Source organism: Pteronotus mesoamericanus, unplaced genomic scaffold (assembly GCF_021234165.1).
Source record: "Pteronotus mesoamericanus isolate MK-2021 breed Mesoamerican mustached bat unplaced genomic scaffold, CSHL_Meso_final contig_246, whole genome shotgun sequence".
NCBI lineage: Eukaryota > Metazoa > Chordata > Mammalia > Chiroptera > Mormoopidae > Pteronotus > Pteronotus mesoamericanus.
The window spans coordinates 8,144,607-8,163,047 of record NW_026555104.1 but is presented as its reverse complement, the minus strand read 5'-3'; the positions used below and the strand labels follow the sequence as shown (position 1 = coordinate 8,163,047).

Here is an 18,441-nt window from a genome sequence, read left to right as displayed (position 1 = left end):
AGTTTCCCACACTGATAGAAAACTTTCCATAAATAACAGTGGTTTAATGTGCTTACACTGCTTGTACAAACAATGTGGTTTATGCTGAATACCTGAATTCCTTTTGAGAGTCAAGAATTTTGGTATGATCTAGGCAGAGGTACCTCTGTGACCGGCCCCCAGTAAAACGGGGGGAACTGAGGCTCCAGTGAGGTTCCTAGTAGGTCACACTTGGCTCATGTGCTGTCATGACTCAACTGCTGGAGGAATTAAGCATGTCCTGTGCAGCTCCCCTGGGAGAGGACCCTTGGAAGCCTGCTCCCAGTTTCCTCTGGGCCTTCCCCCATGTGCCTTTTCCCTTCGCTGATTCTGCTTTACATTCTTTTATGTAATAAAGTTTACTCAAGAGTAAAACTATATACTGAGTCCTATAAGTCCTTTTAGTGAGTCAATGAAACCGAGAGTGGTCTTGGGGACTCCTTGACAGAGGAGATAAGAGAAGATGTGGGCAGAGAAGGTCCTTGTGGGAAAAAGTGTAATAAAATAGTGTAGAAAAAGAGAAAGGTGAGTATAAAAAACACCATATGAGCTATGATCTCATTCATAGCATTGCATTTATGCTTAGATATATGCACAGACAGACATCGCAAAGGATGGTCACCACCATGTTAATGGTGTTACCTCTGGACGCTGGGATTTTAGGTGATTTTCCACAGTTTTCATTTTACTTTTCTGTATGGCTTTAACTTGTTTTTGCAATGAACATACTTTAATTACATAATCAGAGAAAAATACAAGCTATTTTTAAATGAAAAAGGAAATAAAAACCAATTGTTGGAGATTCTTTTTTAAAATAACATCCTTTTAAAAAATTATTTATTTTTTTAGAGAAAGGGGAAAGGAGAGAGAATAAGAGGGAGAGAAACATCGATTGGCTCCCTTCTGCACATGCCCAGACCAGGGACTGAACCTGCAACCTAGACATGTGCCCTGTCCAGGAATCAAACCCATGACCTTTGGGTTTGTGGGACAATGCCCAACCAACTGAGTCACACCAACCAGAGCTAAAATAGCATCCTTGATGTTGTCTCTTCTAACTTTCCATTAGATTCCTATAAAGATACAGGAAATGTGAAAACATCACATGGAAAGTTAGGTGACTGATGACCTATTCCCAGAAGCTGACAGAAATTTCCACTAACTTTATGGCCCATGGAGCAGTGTAAAGAACACGATCAGCAGATCGCATATGCCAGCCCCCAGAATGGTCTGCCTGAGCGTTGGGAGGAAGGGCCCTGTTCCTAACTGCACTGCCTTGTGATTAGGAAATGCAAGACCTGCATCCCAGAGAGACCTGGACAGCTCCCCAACCCAGGGTGCGGGGGCTGGTTTTCAGGGCAGTCGTCCCTTTGACTTTAGAATCTCTTCTCTAGGTAGAAATTTTAATTTCTCACCAGAAGGAAGGCAAAGGTGCTGTAGAGAGGACTGAGAGAGGAAGAGTCCTAACAGGTGTGTATACCTGGAACTGCAATTTGTATGTAAGAGCTGGCCGTGGGGCTGGGAGGGAGAGGAGTGGGCCCTACTACGGCTAGCAGAGCTGCCAGAGACTAAGTTTGTGGGACGCTGCCAACTGTGAAAGAACAAACTGTCCCCACAGATTTAAGAAGAGGGTTCTACCAGCCACCACGCCGACAGGAGGTGAGTTCAGGGGACAGTTTATCCTGCATACTGGGGCAGCATTGAGAGTGAAAGGGGTACTACTAATAGTTATAAAACAGAACTGTCGCAGACCAAACACACTGAGAGGTATGGCCACACTAATTCAGGGCCGAACCCTGAGCCTGAGTCAATCTCCTGGATAAGTATAAAGAAGAAAAAGTATCAGATATGCAAAACAACAACAAAAACATCACTGGCAAGCACCTAACAAAAGAGGCATAAAAACAATGTATTATGGTGGACAGAAAGCAGAGATCCTAACCTGTCAATTTACTAGCAGTAACTTGAGAAAGAAAACATAACTGAGTAAATGCAATTAAAAAAGAAAATAGCAGGAAACTGTTTTAGGGTGCAACAGAATTTAGCATTTCACTCCACAATTTTTTCTGAATTCTAGGCAAAATAAATGAAAGAGACCAACACTTAGAAACATCTTGGCAACTGGGAGGAGAAAATGTCCATTATTTGTACGTGACAGAATCATTTACCCAGAAAAACTAACAGAATCAACAAATATATCAAAGGTTTCATCTAGACACAGGTACACCCATATGAGCCAATATTATTTTTCTGAATCAACAATGCCATGTACAAAATAGCATAAAAAAATCTCAGCAGTAACAAAAACAATAAAATATCTAGGAATTAACCATGAATTCATAAGGTATCTCTAAGTCTAAAGGTCAAAGAGAGAAATGATTTATATAAGCCTACTCTATTCTCTTAATATGATTCAATACTGTAAAAATGTCAATCCTTTCAAATTAATCTATAAATTTGATGCAGTCCTAATAAAATATTGTTGAATTTAATGAACACAATAAACACACATTAAAATTTATACCGCAGAATAAAGGTCTATGTATAGGTTAACCAATCTTAATAAAGAAGAGTGGAGAAGATGGACTTATTTTACCATATACTAAGGCGTACTACAATAAAAAATGTGGTATTAGTGCAGAAACAGGCAGATATAAAAATAGAACAGAGCTCTCAGAAACAGAATACATATATTTAATATATAATAAAATACCAATGGGTAAAGGATGGATTGCTTAGTAGATGGTATTGAGAAAACCTGCTCACCATATAGAAGAAAATGAAACCAGGTTTCTAAGTAAAACCACATACACAGGTGGATTATAAATGGAATAAAGACCTAAATGTGAAAGGTAAAGGTATACAGTTCATAAAAGAAAATATAGGATAGAATCTTTGCAACCTATAGACAAAGAAAGCCCTCTTAGACAAAATTCCAAAGCATAAAATATAAGGTGAAATTCTGAAGAATTTGGTTATGTTGAGATTAAGGATTCTCTTCAACAACGCACATTATAAAGTTCATTAGGATGCATACAGAATAGAATATATTTGTAACATATAAAGTGTATATGAGATTTATGTATAAAACAAGCAAGGAATTCCTGATGATCAACAAGAAAATGATACCAATTTCGGTAGAAAAATAGACAAAGGATATGAATGAGCAGTTTATAGGAAAACCCAAAAAGCAAACAAGGATTTAATGAGATGTTTCAAATCAATGGTAATCAGAGAAATAAAAAGTAAAACAATGAGATATCATTATACCTATTAGTCTGGCAAAATGTAGAGGCAGCTGGAAGATACTGTGAGAACGTGGGTACACAGCACCCCTTATGCCGCTGGTGGTGGTGCGGACTGGCAAGGCCATTTTGGAGAAGACCTGGCACCTCTTTTACCAGTTAGGTCTGCATGACACGGCCACCTTTCTCCGGGTATATATCCCAAGGACATTCTCGCAGACGCACGTGATTTCTTTTCATATACATGTATAATACTTGACATTGAAATGCTTCATAAGGTATGAAAATGGGCACAGGGAAATACAAAGAAATGCATGAGTGAGTGAGTGAACTGAGAAGAGGGCCCTGTACAGATCAACCCTGACAGGTACCAGGATCTAATGAGCATCATTAAGTCAACATTGCACACCTCAGTCCAATGTGGGTGGCGGGTAATGATGGACGTAGGAGGCTGTTTCAAACATGTTGGCAAAACTTTTGAATTACAAGATTTAAAAAAAGGCCTTTATGCAGTTAAGCTGAGGGAAACTCAGTTAACTTCAAGACACAAAAAACAGGCTGTTTCAGACATTTCTCCACCTTAAAATATCAAAAGACAAAACATCTTCTGAATTTTGAGGATAAAATGATTTTGAGCTCAGACAGCCAAATAAGTTTTCCATGTGTGAAGGCAACAGAAAACATTCTAAGATACACATAGATACAAAAAAACCCAAACAAACCAAACACAACAAAACAAAACAGAAAACCCCACCATCACGAATATTTCTTGAATCAAAGAAAATGTTCAACAGATGTTTAAGAACATCAAAGCAAGGCCTTCTCCATATCTATAAAATATAAAATTACCTTTTGCAGAAAGAGGACAATCCTTACGAGCATCTGGGTACGGAGTTCTTCCAAGGTAAACAATGTTCGGGGTGTGCGAATGAAAATTTTGGTCTTTCCGTAAGCTACATCATCCTGAAAACCACATCGTTCAATCAGTTTCTTGACAGCCTCTTTGTCTGAAGGGAGGTCATGGTTGGGCCAGGTGAATTCCGAGATCATCTTGTACCTGGGTGAAAAAAGAACAGGCCACCGATTATGAGAGAAAAATCGTATGATCTCAAGAGATGCAGAGAAACTATTCCATACAATTCAAAATGCTTTCATAGAAAGAAAAAAACACTTCTTAGAATATGAAAAAAAAACTCCTTAGCAAACTTCAAATAGAGATACGTTTAATAGTCTGATAAGAGATGCAGAAAAAACCTTCAATATGATACAACACTCCTTCATGATAACAACCCTTACCAACCCAGGTCTAGAAGAGTATTTTCTTAATTTAATAAAGGCTATATACCAAAAACGTACAGCAAATATCATTCATAAAGGGGCAACTTTGGAACCATTCTCTTTACAAACGGAAACAAGACAAGGATGCCTCTATTATGGGTTTTGTAGCCAGAACAGACAGATCAATAAGTGAACTAGTAGGTGGTTAGGAAAAGAACAAAACTATCTTTACTTATGAATAACATACTCCAAAGGAAATCAAGTTGATAAGATATTATCACTGAAACAATGCTAAGCACTATCCTGCCTACAAGATGAATACACAAAACCCAACTGTGTTTTGATGTACAAGCAGCCAACAGTTCCTTGCCATGGGGGCCTCTCATGGGACATTCACCACACACCAGGCTCATGAGAGCAAGACGGAAGTCACAGAGTCACAGCTTTTTGCAGCCTAATTTCACAAGTGACATCCCATCACATTTGTCATATTCCATTTTGTTACAAGTAAATCACCGGGCTCAGGCCCCACTTCCAGGAAGCAGATTACACAGGGTGAACACCAGGAGGTGGGGATCTTGGGATCAGCTTGGAAGGCGGCCTACCACAGTGATGCCCCCCTGCCCAGACGCAAACTTGTTCAATACATGTAGTCAAATTTAGGACTGCTGTTCATACATTGCATCTGTATTTAAGTCATAGTGAGGAAGACTTTGCTCACACTCAGGAAGTAATTCACCTGCATGCTCTAGTACATGTGTTTTTATTTTTTAATTTTATCTCTGATCTCTTCAGAGTTTATTTTGGTATATGGACTGATGTATGGATCCAATTTTACACACCCCCATACCTGGGTTGGATATTGTTTATTTTTCTTTTTACATTTTAATTTTAATTTTTTTAAAATTTATAAATCATGTTTATTCTATTACAGTTGTCTCAATTTTTCCCCCTTTACCCCCCTCCACCCATCCCACCCCCACCCCCTGCTCCCACAGTCAATTCCCACTCTGTTGTCCATGTCCATGGATCATTTATACATGTTCTTTGTTTAGTCCCTTCCCCTTCTTTCCACCATTGTCCTCCTTCCCCACCCCCTCTGGTCACTTTCAGTCTGCTCCATGTTTCCATGCCTGTGGTTTATTTTGTTTGTTAGTTTGTTTTGTTGAATAGAGTCCACTTACAGGTGAGGTCATATGGTATTTGTCTTTCACCAACTGGCTTATTTCACTTAGCATATTCTCCAGTTCCATCCATGCTGTCGCAAAAGGTAGGGGTTCTTTTCTTTTCTTTCTCTTTCTCTCTCTCTCTCCCCCCCAGTGCAATTTTACCTTTTGATAAAAGGCTATTCCCAACACAACTTACTAAATAGCCTGTTTTTTCTCCCTCTGATTTATTATGTCATTTTTATCATATACTAAATTTCACATACATTCATTCATTTCTAGGCTTCCTGGTCTGTTTCATTGCACTGCCTGTCCCTCTGTGCATCAGTAACACTTGGTTTTCATTACAGATGTTATAAATATATTTTAGTATCTTTTCTTTTTTATAGTTCTTTCTAGCTATTTCTGCATGTTCATTTTTCCACATAAACTTCACAATCAATTTACATAGTTCTAGGGAAAAACAATCACAAAACAAACAAATCCTTCTGGTATTTCTATTGGGTTCCCACGCTGACTTAATTAAATTTGTCTATGATGTTGAGTTGTCCTATCCAAGAACAAAAGCTAGTTTTCTATTTTTTCTAGGCTCTTTCTGTGCCTTTCACGAGACTTTAAGTTTTACACATTCTGGTTAAGAAAATATATGGTATATCTAAATAGCATCCGATCCCTTCTTGACATCTCTCTTCTAGCTCCCGTTGTAGCTCCTCTGACAGCATGCTCTCCCTGCTTCCTCTGGTCTCTCTGGATGTTTCCCCTCAATCTCATTTTCTGGCTACTCCCCCTCTATTACTGGGCCCAAATGTTGGCACTCCCCAGGGCTCACATCAGCTCCTCTCTCTATGTACACCCTCCCACATCACCTCATCTGTTCTATCACTTTCTTTTTCAATTCATGAACTTATTATCCTTAGCCCAGCTCTCATATACCCATTGTCTACGCAGATCCTGCAGGCATCTTAAACGCCTCTCCCAATCTTTCCCATCTCAGTGCCCTCAGTCACTAAAGCCAGAATCCTGGGACTCACACTGATCCCTTCTCTTCTCTATCATTCCTTCTAATCCATCATTAAGTCCCATAGGCTCTTCCTCCAAAATATATTTAAAATTCAACTTTTCTCATCTTTCCCGCCACAATCTTACTCCAAGCCGCCATCAAGTTTACCCAATAGAATCCCAAAATTATCTTCCATTTCCTCTCCAATCCACTCTGCCTACTCAGTCAGCAGCCAGAGTAGTTTTCTAAAAAGCCTTACACCATTTTTATCTTTCACTGCTCTTTTCCTCCATCTCTCTACTCCAATCACATTAGCTTTCTCTGGGGTCCTGGAATGCATGTTGCCTCTTTCTTGCTTGAGAGCCTTTGCATATATTGTTCCCATTGCCTGAAATGCTTTAAAATCTATTCATTGAAAACCTGGCTCTTTCTCATCTTTTAGTCTTATCTTACTCTTCCTTCATCAAATATCAACCCTCACACCCATTAGTCCTCTCTAAGGCTTCCGGCTGGGGTTTTTTTTTTTTTTTCCTTACACCATTCAGCACATTGATTTGTGGGTTTATCTGTTTAATGCCAGTCTCTCTTACTAGCTTGTGGGCACCATGAAGGCAGGGACTTTGTTTTGTTCCCCACTATATATCATGTTGTCTGCCATATGACAAGGAAATAGGTATTTTTTGAGTGAAAGAAAAAAATGGAAGGAAATACATTTAAAAGTCTACTCACTTGCCAGATAGGGACAAAATAGAAACCAGATGAAGAGAGAGGTAATATTACATAAGTCATGTGATGAAGGAAACAAAATCAGAAGGCTTGCAAATTCATTATGACACAAGAATGAGAGTAGACACCCGGGCTGTAACGCGGGTAGGAACGGGGTGCCCGTGAAGCGTGGGCCGGCCGCAGAGGCCGGGAGCCACCCTGCTGTCCCTCTGCTCAGCTAAGCGTCGGGTCAAGGCGTCTTCCTTTCTTCCCGACAGTGAGGGGCCGACCCCAGTTCTCCAGCAAATCAGCATCCTGAACCCGCAAATTAAAACGTCAAACTCGTTTGCTTTCTGACAACTAGTTCTACGTCCCTGAAAGACTAGCAGCATTTAAGGCCTTAATACAATTTAAAAATTTTTCTCTTTTTCAATAAAAGAATGAAAGTAAGGAAAGATGACAAGTGAAAATTTAGGTTCAAAGCTAGCTTACACAGGAAACCTGCCGAATCTCAGAGCAAAAATTCAGTGTGGAAATACTACCTTTTCTCTCCGATCACTGGAAACATTAGCCCGATGTCTTACACACCTTCTATTCCACCCCATGTCTCACTGCTAAGTCTGTGTGACCAAAAAAAAAAGTCAATTCCTCTATTTGAACAAACTCATTCATGTAAAGCAGGAGAGGGACACGGCCTGCAGAACAGGAGCAGGCTGCCTTCCCAGATGCACATCGCGTCGTCTCATCTCCCTAGATGATTCTAGAGAGGAGCTAATCTCAACTTAAATAATCAGTAATTGGACAGACTTCAGTCTCTCCACTATTCTGTCTTTTAAAGAGTAATTTAAAACATTTCTGATTATTAACATGTTTCCATTTTCCCACCTTATATTTTTTATCAGGTGTGCTTCCCCATTGTCACTTCCTACCCTGTCTTCTCTTGGACAGACTAAGTTTTCTATTTTCTTTTTAATCTTTACCCGAGCATATGTTTATTAATTTGAGAGAGAGAGAAAAGGAGAGAAAGAGGGAGGGGGGAGAGGGATGGATGGAGGGGGGAAGAGAGAGAGAAACCCTGATGTGAGAGAGAAACATCAATCGGTTACCTCTTGTACACGACCTGACCAGGGATTGAGCGCACGACCTAGGTACGTGCCCTGACCAGGGACAGAACCCACAACTTTTTGGTGTATGGGACGATGCTCCAACTGAGCCCCCTGGCCAGGGCAGACTAAGTTTTCTTTATTCCAGTTTTATTTCCTCCTTTGACTAGAAAGTCCTACATTCAACTGTGAGGCAATGCACTCTTAAGGACTGTAGGCTCGGAAGCCAGCTGCGTTCAGATACGACTTCCCCACCACTTGGCTATGTGGCCTGGAGCAAGTATACATCTGGCTGAATGCATAGCTGGGCCTTTGCTGGCCTCTTGTAAGGTTGCTCTCTTTGCTTCCTGGGTCTTGGCCATTACGCCTATGATGTTTCCCTTGCAGCTGCTGAGGTGGTGACTTGTCCTGGCCATTTGGAAACCTCTCGGCGCTGCAGCTGTGTAAACTCCAGCACAGCAGCTGGAGTAGCTTCCTGAATGGCCGCTCAAGCCTCACAAGGCAATCTTCCCCTAAAACGGCAACTTTGGCTTGCCGCTGGGTCTTCCCATCTGCTTCATATCATAGTTAGGAGTGACTCACATTTTCAAGGTTCACTGAGAGTCCCCTTTTGATTCTATAGTGAGGCTGTGCATTTACTTGGTTTTAATTATAAATATTTTATATTATCTGGGAAATGGGAATAATATTTTATATTATTTGGAGTGGGAATGAGAAATTTAAGCTTGTACCACTGAGACCATCATATTTAAAATTTAGAGGTTCTTTTTAATCTGTTCTCTTTTGTTTTTACAATGAGTATCAGAAAACATAATCCAATCCTTATAGCATGTCTTCCATGCCTAAAACACAACAAAACATTTTGAGTTGAAAGTAAAGTAAGGCCAAAAAGAGGTTAAAGGTTGGTAAAGATATGCATTTGCAAAACTCCTTGTTCCCCCAAAGCAAGCTTGCTTATAGTCTTATGTCTCAAGGATGTTGTTATAGTGATCTCCCTCCCTCCTATGTCACTGACTTCTCCCTCTGTTCTGAACCATCCCCACCTGCACATGAACATTTTCTAGTAGCTCCTGACCTCACATCCCACTCCAGCAGCTGCTTCCATTTTTCTCAGCTCTTACACACAGCATGAATTCTTGAGTTGTCTACAGGCAACCAGCTCCTCACTTTACTTTCCCATCCTGCTCAGACTGAGCTCTGCCCAGCCCTTTCTCCTTTATAAGCCTAATAGTTAAGCTTCTGCTTTTATCTTTGCATAGCAACACTTAATATGATAACTGCACTTTTGTTTTTGAAATGGCTTCTTCTCTTGGCTTCTGTGGCATAGCCCTTTCCTGGTATTCTACTTCGTTGGTTGTTCCTTCTCTTTGCTGGTTCCCTTAGGTCAGACCATAGACCTAAATGTTGGCATGCGTCTCCTCCTCCTCTTTAGCAAGTTCCAAGACTTTATATATAATCTGCATACTAATCACAAAAATCTCTATCTCCAGCCTACTCCAGATATGTACTCATATATCTAGTTAGCTACCTAGATGTTTAGTAGGCATTTCAAACCTAACAGATCCAAGAGACAAATCTTGATTCCATTTTTGCTCCCTGTTTCATGCCCTCCGCCTCAAACTCCTCTTACCCAATCTCCCTTATCTCAGCAAATGGTACCATGCTTAGCCAGAAGCTTGAGCCAAAATCTACCTGTCATTCCTCTCTCACCTAGTCAATCCATGAACAAGTCTTGTCACCTTTCTTCCCAAGCATATCGCGAATCTGTCCACTACTCTTGGATCTACAATGATCCTTGTTCAAAGCTCTATGATTAAGCCATCTCTCATGGACTCCTACAATAGTATCCCTGAATGTCTCCTGACTTTCTATTCACAGAGCAACCACCGTGATCTCTTAAAGCAGCCATAAGATTGTGCTGCTCCCTGCTTAAAATCTACCAACAGTTTTCTATCTTCTTTAGCCAAAATCAAAACTGTTTAGTCTGTGGACTACAAAATTCGACATGATCTGGTCCCTGTTCATCTCCCTGATCTCATCATACACCATTGCCCTGTCACTCAGCATCCTCCGACCACATGGACCACGTTTGGTACCTAACACACCACACTTATCACTGCAACAGAGCCCTTCCCTGCTGTACTCTCTACCCCACCTGCTCTTTTCTCTGATCTTTGTGTGGCCGGTTATGACCTGTCCTTATTATCTCCTTAGAGATTCTTCTGACTATCCACTCTCTTATGTATTTATTTAATCATATTTTTGTGGAATCTATAGTGTGGAACACAGGAAATGTTCAATAAATACTTTAAAATAAATGCACAGAAGGATTTTAAAACATTATTTTTAAGAGTCCCAGTTGTCAACTATCATTATCACTATTAATAATAAATAGCATTAGCAATCATATCTTACATTAATTGAGTGATTAATATATACTAGGTAATATTCTAAGTGCTTTTTATATATTATCTCATTTAATCCTCTAGCAACATCAGGAAGTAGCTGTTAACTGAAGCATGAAAAGGTGACATGATTTGTGAAAAATCACAGAGCTACAAAATGGCAAAGCCAGGATTCAAACCAGTTAGACTAATTTCAGGGCCTTCATGATTAACTATTTAGTATTTTGTTATTATTATACAGTTGACCCTTGAACAACACGGGTGTGGACTGTGTGAGTCTACATACATGCAAGGTTTTTTCAATTAATACTATAAATGCATTTTCTCTTCCTTATAATTTTTTAACATTCTTTCCTTTAGCTTACTTTACTGTAAGAATAAAGTATATAATACATATAACATACAAAATATGTGTTAATCAACTGTTCATGTTATTGGTAAGGTTTCTGCTTAACAGTAGGCTATTGGTAGTCAAGTTTGAGGGAGTCAAATGTTATACAAGAACTTTCAACTGCACAGGGTGCTGGCACCACTAACTCTTGTGTTGTTCAAGGGTTAACTGTAATTAATAATGTCAGTAATAACAAGCAGCATTAACTGAACATCTACAGTGTACAAGGCACCTGGGCTTTTGATTTAGGTTATTTAGTCCTCACAACAACAGACCTATGAAGCAGGTGTTACTATACTCATTTTAAAGATGCAGAAACAGAATCAAAGAAATTACATTTCTGGCCCAAGATTATGCAGCGAGTGGCATAGCTAGGATTCTAACCTAGATGTCACTCCAAATCATTGTTCTTCCTACTATACTATCATGCCCACATTTCCTCACAAAGAATAAACTTTTTCCCATGGTCCATAATCCACGAACTAAAGAAGACTCCTCTTCCTGATTCTGGGAATGTTTTTCATATCTGCTGCCTCCTCAACTCTTTTGCTCATTCACCAAATATTCAGATGCTTTGCGCTGTCATACACTGGGAAGACTCTGTAACTCTCAGTGCGCTATCAGGTTTCTTTGGATCTCTTCTCACCTGTGAAGAAACTTCTCGTAGGTCTGGCGGAAGGCAAACCCTGCCCGTCGCACCCGCACGTTTTCCAGCAGTCCGAGGTACTCAACTTGATGCCGGCAGCGTTCATCATCAAATAGCTGGGGGGATTTCTTGTCATTGGGTTTGATGCAACGTACATAATATGGTTCCTAAATAAATAAATCAGCAAATGGTTAAGTTTCAGAAAAACCACAGACTAAGGACACTAACACGCACTGAGTGTTACTTGTGTCAAATTAAGCTCTGTGCTTCTAACTTCTCAGGCATACAACTGTGAATAAAGTAATTATTCTTCCTTTCCTTTCAATTCAGGTTGGAAATGTTCATGCATTGGATTAAAATTTTGTTTTATTATATTTTAGGGCTCATCAGGAATAGGGATAAAACTAGGGAATAAATAAGATATGTAAACATTGACTTTCTGTGTATCTATGGAAAGATGGTTAAAAGTAACAAGAGGGGTAAAAGAAAAAGGCGGGAGCTGTGGTAAGATCAACTGTGGTGAAGATGTAAAATATTAAGCACAGCTTTCCCCATAAGATCAGGAACAAGACAAGGGCATCTGCTTTCACCACTTCTATTCAACATAATATTGGAAGTTCTAGTGACAGCAATCAGACAAGAAAAGGAAACGAAAGGCATCCAAATTGGAAAGGAGGAAGTAAGACTGTCATTATTTGCAGACAACGTGATTGTATATAGAAAACCCTATATGCTTCACCAAAAAAACTACTTGGCCTAATAAGTGAATTTGGCAAAACAGCATGATACAAAGTCAATATTCATAAATTGAAGGCATATTTTGTACAACAAAAATGAAATATCAGAAAGAGAAACTAGGGGAAAAAAAATCCCATTTACTATAGCGACAAGAAAAATAAAGTACTTAGGAATAAACTTAGCCAAGGAAGTAACCTGTACTTGGAAAACTATAGAATGGTGAAAAAAGAAATTGGGGAATATAAAAATAAACAGAAGCATATACCATGTTCATGGTTTGGAAGAATTAACATTATTAAAATGTCCATATACTTAAAGCAACTGATAGATTCAATGCAATCCCTATTAAAATACCAATGACATACTTCACAGATTTAGAACAAATATTTCAAAAATTTGTCTGGAACAAAAAATGGCCTTGAATAGCCTTAGCAATCTTGAGAAAGAAGAACAGTAATCAGAACAGCCTAGTTGTGATATAAGAGCAGACACATAGATCAATGTAACAGAATTGAGAGCCCAGAAATAAACCCATGTCTCATGGTCAATTAATATTTGACAAAGGGGGCATGAGCATACAATGGAGTAAAAATAGTCTCTTCAACAAATGGTGTTGGGAGATCTGGACAGGTATATGCAAAAAAATGAAACTAGACCACCAACTTACACCATACATCAGAACAAACTCAAAATGGATAAAAGAATTAAACATAAGCCATGACACCATAAAAGTCCTAGAGGAAAACATAGGCAGTAAAATTTCAGATATCCCATGCTGCATATTTTTGCCAATATATCCTCTAGGGTAAAGGAAATAAAGGAAAGACTAGACAAATGGGACTATATAAAATTAAAAAGCTTCTGCACAGCTGAAGAAAACATCATCAAAATGAAAAGAGAACCAACTGTATGGGAAACATATTTGCCCATGATACCTTGGACAAGGGTTTGATCTCCAAAATATATAAAGAAACTCGCAGGGCTCCACAACAGGAAGACAAACAATCCAATTAAAAAATGGGCAAAGGACCTGAATAGACACTTCTCTAAGGAGGGCATAGGCATATAAAAGGCATACAGAGGACCCATAAGGAGGGCATAGGCATACAGAGGGCCCATAGGCATATAAAAGGATGCTCATCATCACTAGCCATCCGAGGGATGCAAACGAAAACCACAATGAGATACCACCTCCTACTGGTCAGAATGGCTATCATCAACAAATCAACAAACAAGTACTAGAGAGGTGGTAGAGAAAAGGGAATCCCTGTGTACTGTTGGTGGCAATGCAGACTGGTATAGCCATTGTGGAAAATGGCATGGAATTTTCCCAAAAAACTAAAAATGGAACTGCCTTTTGACCCACTGATTCCACTGCTGGGGTTATGCCTTAAGAATCCTGAAACACCAGTTCCAAAGCACCTATGCCTCCCAATGTTCATAGCAGCATTATTACAATAGCAAAGTGCTGGAAACAGCCTAAGTGCCCATCCGTAAATGAGTGGATCAAAAAACAGTGGTATATTTAAACAATGGAATACTGTGCAGCAGAAAGAAAGAACTTCTACCTTTCGCAACTGCATGGATGGAACTAGAGAGTATTATGCTAAGTGAAAAAAGCCAGGTGGTGAAAGACAAATACCATATGATCTTACCTGTAACAGGAACCTAATGAGCAAAACAAAGGAATGAGCAAAACAGAACCAGAGGCGTGGAAACAAGGAACGGATTGACAGCGACCAGAAGGGAGGGGAGAGGAGGATAAGGGGGGAAAGAAAGGGAAGGGTCTAATCAGCAAACAGGTCTAAATGATCCATGGACATGGAAAAACAGGGTGGGGATTTACTGTGGGAGTGGGGGATGGTAGGCAGGGCAGGGGACAGCAATGGGAAAAATTTGGGACAACTGTAATAGAACAATAAAAAAAATTAAACACATCCCTGTTACATAGTAAGTTCTCCGTTAAGTGTCAGCCATTATCGTTACTACTACTACTACTACTACTAGTACTACTGGTACTACTACTACTACTACTACTACTACATTAGTTTGTACTTTTGAAAAAAAATTAAAATTTATGACCATATTTGACATTCAAAACTTATGAGTATATAAATAGAGAAGTTATAAAACCACCTGTAGGTATCAGTGACTCTAGGAAAGAGCTTAGCAAAAATCCTTCTGTGCCAATTCCATATTGTACCCTGCATTAGATCATAACTCCTTTTAAATATAAAAATGTGTTTGGCATGGATCCTGGTACACTGAAGATAACAAATTATCACTGGATGAATCAATGAGGTCAAATGTATCTTTCTTATTGGTGTAAAGAGTTACTGTCCCTTCTCTGAATCTATTATCTGTCAGACACACAGATGTACTTTCCATAGTAAAAGTGTGGAAAATATATACCACGCAAACCTATTTTATTCATGGAAAGCTGACTTTAAGGCAAAAAAAGCAATACAAAAATAAAGAGACATTTCATAATGACAAATGACTCAAACACTAGGAAGAAAGAACAGTTCTAAATTAAATAAGCCTAATAAGTTCTCATTTAGAGCAAAAATTGAAGGTAGAAGAAGACACAAAGTCAGAATTACAGATTTCATCATTTCTTCATTGACGAAACAAAGAAATCAGTAAGAGTGCAAAAAAATTAAACAGTTATACTTAGCAAATTTGACCTAATGAACATGAATAGCATATTAAATGCAAATTTTTGTATTTAAACAAAACATATACATAAAGAAAACTTAAACTTTTTTTAAGGATTGAAGTCATAGAGTGTATTTCTCCAGACTAGAGATGAGACTAAGCTAGAAATCAAGAGTAAAGAGATAATCAGAAAATCCTTTATGTTTGGGAATTAAGAAATATACTTCTAAATGGCCCTTGGGTCAGATAGAAAATTACAGTGTGAAACAGAAAACATTTTGAACTCCGTAATTTATACAATCATGTGGGCAAAACAATCTAATATAAGGTATCACTTGAGCAGCATAAATAACCTTACTAAAAAGAAACCAGTTGAATGGAATTTTATTAGTATTGGCTGATTGTGCACAGGAAGTGGTGAGACTGAATTAGACATAAATCACCAACTAAGGGTCATTTAAGGACCTTTCATCCTGTTTAGCAATATGAAAATCTTCAGATAAGGAATTTAACGGAAATACTTTCTCTATATTTAATCAGCATTCTGTCTCAATTTATAAGTGTCACCTCCTCTCCTATTTAGAAATATCCAGACTGACTTAGCCTAATAAATCCTACATTTGACAAATTCTGGGTCTTACAAAGGTTAAATCACAAAAATCAATAGTGATCTTACTTTCTGGCAGTTTTTGACCTGTTTCTCCTTGTAGTTTATGTGAAAAATGTCATTTGTCAAAGCATACCAATCAGTATATGTATAAGCCAAAGACACTGTATTTAGATCTTCATCTACTTAACCTGCTTTGAATGCTGTCAAATAGAGTAAAAGGCAAATTCAAATGTACTTAACAATTTTCTGACCATCTGTTTAGAGTGCTTCATCAGGTATCAGGAGGTATATAAAATTACTAGAACTCTTCTGCTATGTTCAAAAGACTTAACAGTCTAGGTAGGGAGACGAGACAGGCATTTGGAAACAGTGCATAAACTGAAAAAGTGAGGAATCAGGGGCTTTCACTTATGGTGATGGAGGACTGGGCAATTCATGCCAACCTGCTGATGTCATTACAAAAGAGCGATAGACAAAAGATGGGGGGGAAACCTTACATGTAGCAGAGAGCTAATAAGATTGCTAGGATGAGGGTAAGACTAACACCCGGAGGGGTGAAGCCAGCCCACAGGGCTGCTTACATCTTTGAGCTGCCATGCGGGACTGAGCAACGGTCTGGAATCCTGAACAGCTACACTGGGAGTTAGAAGTGAATGGAAAACAACTTGGCCCTTTCACTGCTGAACCACTTCAGGCCTTGAACTTGGACTAAAGTGATCCCAGGCTGTCAGAATTTGTCTGATGTATCTTTTTAAACTTAAACTTTCAACTTTTCTGTTATGGTATCACTAATAAATGGCAATATATATTCTTTTACTTTAACTTGATTTGACAATTTTTTCTTTTTCTTTTTCTTTTTTCAAATACATTTGTCTCTGCCTTCCCCCACCACCTTTCCCTGCCCCCTCCCTCCCTCCATTTACATTCAATGTAATTACTAATATCTTTAGATTTATTTCTATCATTTTACTTGTCCTGGTTTTCTTATAGTCTTTTATCTCTTCTCACCTATGTTTTTAGGACTGATTATTTTTTCTCAATCTGGCTCCTCTCCTCCAAGTTTGGAAGTTATAATTGCATTATTATTGTTTTAATGACTACACTAAAGAATTTAAAATGCATTTGTATTAGAGTTATAATGCAAGCAGTATTTTTATCCTCTTCCTGAACAACCAAGGACATTAAACACATGAATTATAGTCATTCATCCTTCCTATTTATGTGGTATTTTTATGCTATTTAATTCTGTGTATTTTTAATCCCCAAAAAATTACTTTACAGTCAGTTTATTTATACATACTCACATATTTTCCTATTTCTTTGCTCTTCTTTTTTGTATTTCAGACTTTCATGTAATATACTCTTGCTTCTGCCTGATGCATAGCCCTTAGAATTTCCTTCAGTATGGTTCTGTTTCTATTTTTCAGAAAGATTCCTTATTGTATTTTTGTTCTTAAAAAATATATTCTCTCAGTATAGAATTTTGGTTCACAGTTATTTTCTCTCAGTCTATTATTGCTTTGAGGCTAATCTGCTTTTAAGGTATTTTCTTTGTCTTTGATGTTTTGGGGTTTCACGAGGTGCCTAGGGGCAGATTCCTTTAATTCTTCTGGCTTGGGATACAGTGTACTTCCTGACTCTGCAGGGTGGTGTCTTTCATCATTGTTGAAATTCTCAGCAATATTTCTTCAAATACTGCTCTGTCCATTTTCTCCTCTCCTTGTATAACCCTGATTAGAAGCACATTAGATCTTTTCATTGTACCTTCCATGTCTCTCTGTGTTTAATTTGTTGGTCTCTCTGGCTATTTTCTTCAATTCTTTCTTTACTTTCACCTCTCTCTTCAGCTTTGTCTACTACTGCGTCAGCCAAAAAGTCCATTTAGTTTTTTCTGTATGATGGCTCTAGTATCACTTAGTTGTCTTTAACTTCATTAGAAACAATTTTTTAGACTGTATGGTGACAGCTGCCATACCCGCATGCATTTTTAAAAAAACTATCAAAACTGATGAATTTTTGTGCAGCCATTTTAATATTGAAGAGGGAAGAAAATACACAACATTTTCTGTACATTATGCTTTATTATTTCAAGAAAGGCAAAAACACAACTGAAATACAAAAAGATTTGTGCAGTGTATGGAGAAGGTACTGTGACTCATTGAACGTGTCAAAAATTATCTGTGAAGTTTCTTGGTACTATTGACATTGTGACCAAAAAATCCTTTGCTGTGGGGCTGTGTTATGCATTGGAAGATGTTTAGCAGCACCCCTGGCCTCTACCCACTAGAAGCCAACAGTGGGAGATAGATGACATACTCAAAATATCAAATCAATACAGTTATTGGTGACAATGAAAAATTTGTCTTTTATTTTGGAAAAAAGTAACAGATTTTTTGGCCAACACAGTATGATATTAAACCTATCCATTGAGCGTTTAATTTCATTTAGCTTTTATCTCTATCAACTGCCTAGTTACTT

At 38.4% G+C, this 18,441-nt stretch overlaps 1 protein-coding gene across 1 annotated transcript in view; it reads right to left on the bottom strand.

The window, feature by feature from the left end:
* MYO1D (myosin ID) overlaps window positions 1-18,441 on the bottom strand; it is a 303,106-nt gene that overhangs the window by 169,878 nt on the left and 114,787 nt on the right. The window contains exons 15-16 of the mRNA XM_054573135.1: window positions 11,958-12,124; window positions 4,113-4,320 (exon numbers count right to left, since the gene is read on the bottom strand). Of these exons, the coding sequence (XP_054429110.1) occupies window positions 4,113-4,320; window positions 11,958-12,124 (375 nt within the window). The remainder of the gene's footprint in view (window positions 1-4,112; window positions 4,321-11,957; window positions 12,125-18,441) is intronic.